The sequence below is a fragment of the Taeniopygia guttata genome, chromosome Z (assembly GCF_048771995.1).
Source record: "Taeniopygia guttata chromosome Z, bTaeGut7.mat, whole genome shotgun sequence".
Lineage (NCBI taxonomy): Eukaryota > Metazoa > Chordata > Aves > Passeriformes > Estrildidae > Taeniopygia > Taeniopygia guttata.
The window spans coordinates 15,089,208-15,095,207 of NC_133063.1; the positions used below are offsets into that span (position 1 = coordinate 15,089,208).

The 6,000-nt window shown below is 46.1% G+C and overlaps 1 protein-coding gene across 2 annotated transcripts in view; it reads right to left on the reverse strand.

Annotated features, from left to right (window-relative positions):
- The window catches only part of DAPK1 (death associated protein kinase 1), an 86,654-nt gene extending 81,425 nt beyond the window's left edge, over window positions 1-5,229 (reverse strand). The window contains exons 1-2 of one of the 2 annotated variants that reach the window (XM_072922093.1): window positions 5,097-5,229; window positions 3,910-4,055 (exon numbers count right to left, since the gene is read on the reverse strand). In XM_072922093.1, the coding sequence (XP_072778194.1) occupies window positions 3,910-3,971 (62 nt within the window). In that variant the 5' untranslated portion in view covers window positions 3,972-4,055; window positions 5,097-5,229. Of the gene's footprint in view, window positions 1-3,909; window positions 4,056-4,472; window positions 4,609-5,096 lie in introns of those variants that run through there. The other variant, XM_002194596.6, reaches the window with a different exon arrangement.
- Between the last annotated feature and the right edge of the window lie 771 nt (window positions 5,230-6,000).

The window sequence follows — 6,000 nt, forward strand, 5'->3', positions numbered from 1 at the left end:
TAACACCCTGGATCTCTTTTAGAAAGCACATGAAAGCTTGAAGAAAATAAAACAACCAAAAATACCAAATGTGGGTGTTAGGAGTGAAGGAAGAAGGAGCTGTCTATATGATCAGGAACTCACACAGACAAACACAGTATGTATTTATAACACAGCTTTGGATAGCTCTCCCTAAAATTATTTAAACAACACCACATTTCTTACAATACTGTATGAATTCCCAAGAAAGCCAGTTATGGGAGGTGAAAAGCATACCTGAAAAGGTTCAGTGTACTTTGAAGGTCTTTACTTGCTTACTCACCATAGTGAGGTTTTTAATACTGCTTAACTTGAATTCCTGACTTTTGGGAAGACTGAAATAAAAGCACTGCAGCAGGGTATTTAAAATGCACAGTCACACCACCTGCAACTGCAGGGCAGAATTAAAATGACAAAATTGCTTTTAGCAAATTTGTTGCTTTTCCATGATAATGTTTACCACCTCTTGAAACTTCATGGTTAGATGATTACTTCACATGTCTGTAGGTAGCCTGCTTGTGAACAGGTAACACATGTAATTTCATATTTGTAAGCAAGATGGAAGACAAAAAAAAGTGTATGCGATACACCATACAATTAATCAAGAGCAATCTTCTTATATGTTCCAAAGGCATCATTAGATTCGTAAGTCTCCCAAGACTGCATTGGTACAAAATCTTAAGATAAACCAACCTTAACAGCCATGAACTTGTCAGGAGAAATTACATATGGGCAAGAAAAACAAATAAGGCTGATTCTACCAGTATTCACAATTGCAGATTTCTTTTTTCTTATTCTCCCCAGGCATAAGTGAAAACAAACTAAAGACTAGAAGAAAACTCAGACTTTTTGGTAACAGGACTATGATTGTTTAATGTTTTTTCTGCAAAAGTATGATAAAATACCAGAAAACTAGAGAACACAATGTTGTTTGGGCCAGGCACAACATCATCCCTTCTTCTTATTCCAACAATGCCAGATTTTATGCTAAGCGATACTTAAACCTCCTTTATTACTTTCTGTCAAAAATTCAATTCACACAACCCATGTGCTTTCTTCAAAACACCTTTCTTATTTAAATGATTTTTTAATTCTAGTTACTGTCAGAAGTATTATAATGTAACAAAGACTTAAGTAATTTACAAGGGAAAACAGTGTAGATTATTAAAATTCACTGAGCTCTCTCAAAAGGCAGGCTGGCCTAGGAACATAGGGATCTTTTCACTGAAACAAAAGTCAGTCAATAAAAACTCACCTGTTAGTTTATTTGCCTTCTCTGCTTCACACCTGCAGCTAAGTAAGAGGAAATAAAAGCATTCTTCCAAGAGAAGGGGGAAAATCAGTTGATTTTGAAAAACTGAACCTTTCACCACTGCTTAGTTGAAGTATTAATTCACAATATGGGTTCCCAAATGAATACAAGAAACTTTGAAGTAAAAAATGTTTTTAATATTCACTGTTTTTTCAGTTTTCAACCTCAGGGTAACTATGTTTATATGCAAACCTAACAGTCAGAAATGTGCTAAGGGTAAATGAGGAACGGGAAGTGACAGATTTACAAAAAAGTATTTTGTGCAACTCTAGAAATTTAAGTTCAAAAAGAAGTTAAAAACACCAGTTTTGACACTGAAATAAACCATACAACAATTATCCTGAGGTTTGTTTACTCTCGTGGTTTTATGACAATATTTCACACTGGAATAATCCTGGTTCCTTAAAATGACACTGAAGTGAAAGCTTTGGCCCTTTTCTTTTATAGAATAACTATATTCTATTTTTAAAGGAAATCCCTGACAAACATTTCACAATGTTTTGCCATCCATGGTATTTTCTCACATACATAGATAAAATTGAAATTTCTTTACTCTTTTTCAGGTGAAAACTAGAGTAGGTTTTAACATCCTTTAAAATTCATAAAATATTCTAGGTTTAGAATGCATGCCAAGCTTCCATAGCATTAGAATGGATAAAACCTCCAGTGTCGTAACACCATGTTGGTAAATGATCAAAATGAATGTACCATTTTTAAATTGAATGCCATTACTGAACACACTGCCAGTTTAAAACCCTCCATTTGTTCTGGTTTGTTTTTTTTTTTCTTTTTTTGGTTATATTACTACCTAATGATTTCAGTGCTTGCACTTCCCGTACTGTAAAAATGAAATGCCTGCTCTCCACTGCTGTGTTCTGGAACTTGTGACTTGTGACTCCCAAAGAACATTTATTTGAAATGTATTTATGCATGTATTAAACACTTATGTACTTGGCCTAAGGACAATTGTTCTATTTTATAAATATGTATTAGGGAATAAACACTGCACGGATACTTCCTCTTTAAAAAAAATACAGGTGAAATTACATAAACCTTAACATGTTCTAAATTTGAATATTGACCTTGTCATCTCCCTGAAGAATCTTAAAAACTCCACAATATATGCGTATCTTTATTGTGTTCCATGAAGTCAGTAATTATTCAGTATCTGTAAGGGCAACAATGGTTTTATTTTTAAGATCCCAGAAACCTAAACCTGAATTTTGGAACACTGTGTATCCTTGTCAAAAAAACTAGAAATCAAATAGAGCAATTTTCAAAATCTAAACTTATGCTTTAGTATGATAATGGTTCTTCCTATCAAGTTATCGAGCAAGTTAATACTACTTCACAGTCTAACACAGTCCTAGAATGTTGCTGTAGATGTATGAAAATGTCAACCCAGAATGCTATGTGGAAATAAAAGGACATACTTATTGTCAAAGTCACATCAACAAACTTCTATATAAATGGGATGGATGAAGTTTACTAGAAATACAGTGCAATTAATTTTTTTATAATGTGGGGTCTTCTGGGTTGGTTAGTTGTTGTTTGGGTGGGGTTTTTGGGTTTTTTTGTTTGTTTGTTTGTTGTTGTTCGGGTTTTTTGTTTTAGTTTATTCTTATTCTTATTTATTTTTAAGAAATCATGAAATAATTCGAAGTTCCTGTCTATTTAAGTAACTTGTTCACATTTGCTATGACTGGACCCTTCACTGGAAAGGTACGCAGAGGCAGATATGGGGGCATCTGCTCTACACATACTGAATGCTCTGTGCTAACTGAACACTGATCCTATGCTTTGAAATCACCAGGATGAGCACTAGAGAAGAATTCTGCCATACTGGCTTGCTAGAATGCCATTGGATTCCTCCTTAAAGAAGAGGGAAGGAACACGAAAAGGACTCTCATGTAATACAATTCAGTGTTTTAGCTGTCTTAAAACAGGGAAAGCACTGAAAAAACAAGTCATGACAAATATCGTGAGCTCGGAGGAGCTCACGACTACACAGCATTCAAGAATCAAGGTTCAGATAGGCAGCTCGGCATCTGCAGCGCTCTGCTCACATCCCTTAATCTGACTTCCAGCTCCAGCAGCGATGCCCAGACAGTCATCTACATCACAGATATAGATGGAATACAGAGGTTCTCTCACTTCTTTAACAACGTTCTCAAAGAAAAATCCAACACGCAATACAAACGTAGTCCTTCACACTACGAACAATGCAAACTTCCCTCCTTTCAAGCCCAGCCCGTTTCCAGCTCCCCGCCCGGCGAGCAGCAGCGAACCTCGCACAGCCACAGCTGCGCCGCCACAGCAGGTTCGGTTCGCCCCTACGAGCGCACAGCACCCGGCAGGGCGTCGAGCTGAGCAGGTACCACTTAGGAAAAAAAAAAACACCGTCCAAAAGTCTCATCAGAGCCGTGTTAAAAAGGCAAAGACGCGGTAACTTCAAATCCAACTCCCTTTTCTCTCTTCGGGCACCTCAGACATGGTGGAAAGGCAAGGCGGGTATAAGCCTGCCCTCGCCCCTTGCCCCGCCGCGCTCAGAGGCCACGGCTCCATCCGCCCGCACCCACCTGCCAAGGTCCTCGCCCGTCTCGTAGTGCTCCTCCAGGTTCTCCTGCCGGAACACCGTCATGGTCGCCGCCCGCCGCCGGCTTCAGCCCCTGCTCGGCGCCCTCATCACCAGCGCCCCGGAGCCGCCCGCGCTCGGCTGCGCGCCCTGCGGAGGAGCGCGGAGGTGAACGCCCCTGCCCGCGGTCCCTCCCGGCGCCGGGGGCGCTCCCCGTCCTCCTCACCCGCCGGGGCAGCGGCAGCCGCGGGCCGAAGAGCGCCGCCCCGTCCCTGCCCGAGCGCAGCGAGAAGAAAGCGGCGCCCGCGTCCCCGCCCCTTCCCCGGCAGCCGCCCAGCTGCCGCGGCGGCCGCCGGAGCCCGGCCACCGGAGCTCAGCCGCCCGACCGCCGCATTCCTCAGTGGCTCCGTTGCCCTGTCAACCGGGACGTGCCGCTGGGCCTGCGGCAGGACCCACCCCCCCGGACATCTTCGCAACCTGACCCCGAGCGAGGCGGGGGATGCCCTCCGCGGCGCCGGACCACGGCTAGCGGCACCGGCTGTCCCCTCCGCGGCGCCTCTCGCTTACCCGCTCGCCCTCCCGCCGCTCCGCGCCCCGGGCAGCGGCGCCGGTGCCGCGGCGCTCCCGCCGGCGCGCAGGCACTGGCGGTGCGGCCGCGCGGCCAATGGGGAGCGGCCCGTCCTCCGCCCTCCGCCCTCCGCCCCTCGCCGCGGCCTCCCGGCCCGGCCCTGCCCCGCCGCCGCCTCCGCTCGCTTCGGCCAGGTGCGCCCGCCCTGCCCCGCTCGGCACGGCACGGCACGGCACGGCCCGGCAGGGCGAGCCCGCGGCGGCGGGACCCGCCCAGCGCGGCTCTGCGTGCGGCTCCCGGCACGGCCATTGTGTGCGCCCGCCGGCCGCGCCCTCCCGCAGCCCGCGCCTCGGGCTGGGCGAGCCAGGGCGGCCGAGGGACTGGCGGCGGCTGCCCTGCGCCCACCCGCTGCTGGCATCCTGCTCTACCAAAATGAAGTCCCCACCCCGGCCTCCGACCCGTCCGGAGCCCCCAGGCCGCGCCGGCAGCAGCGAGCTCAGGAGGGCAGCCGTACTCTGGCACACGTGCCCAACCCGGGCACACCGAATGCTCCCGGCCCGCACGGAGAAGGGAGCCTCAGCCGCTGGCAGCGCTCTTGGGCACCTCAGAAAGCAAATGCTTACGTGCTATTTGCAGGTATTCTCTCTCCAGGACACAATAATCACCCTTTTTCAAAATGCAAGATATCGTCCACTCCCTCTGCAGGGTGTTGCACATTATATTTGGCGTTTTCATGTCATCTTATGTGCTTCTGCTGCTTCCCTGCCTCAGATTTCCCAGCACTTTCTTTATGTTTTCTGTACTGTATTGGGCCCATGCCAAGCTGACTACTGATTACATCCTAGAGACACATGTTTTTCCTAGTAGCTCTATTTTCCTCCCATCCATTTTGTTCAGCATTTGAAATGTACATGACGTCAGGTAACTGAACAACTTTTAAGTTCCATCTGAACTTTGGAGGTGTTCAGGAGAGAGAATTGCTCATCAAAGGTAATGGGAAGTTCAATGCACTCATATGATTTCACACCTACTTGATTTAGCACTTGAAAGAGCCTAGTCTTCAGATACGGGTCAACAAGTACAGAATCCCTGGTATTTTCTGAGCGAGTTACAGCATGACCTTGTGCAAGTGTCAAAAATGTTTTTCACCTCCACTAAAGTCATCTGTAAATGAAGCGAGGGCATTTGTGAATTTGCTGGATGTGAAGTTACACAAGACCACCTGCAAAGAGTTTAGATCTAGAACTATGCACCCCTCTTTCATTTATAGCTAAAGATGCAGGAGTCTGGATGCTCTGCCTTTTCTTCAGCCCATCTTCTACATGTTTAACAGGTTTTCAAAGTCATGACTCGCACAGTGTAGGCTGTCAGATTTTCAACACGGCTCCAGGCTTTTAACAAACACATTGTACAGGTTCAAAAGTTCATTTTGGTTTTGGAGATTATTCCTTTGCTGAAAATAAGGACAACCAGTGTAGCCAGTCCATGTAATTTCCAACAGTCCAACCTTGCTTGATCTTCAGGGCT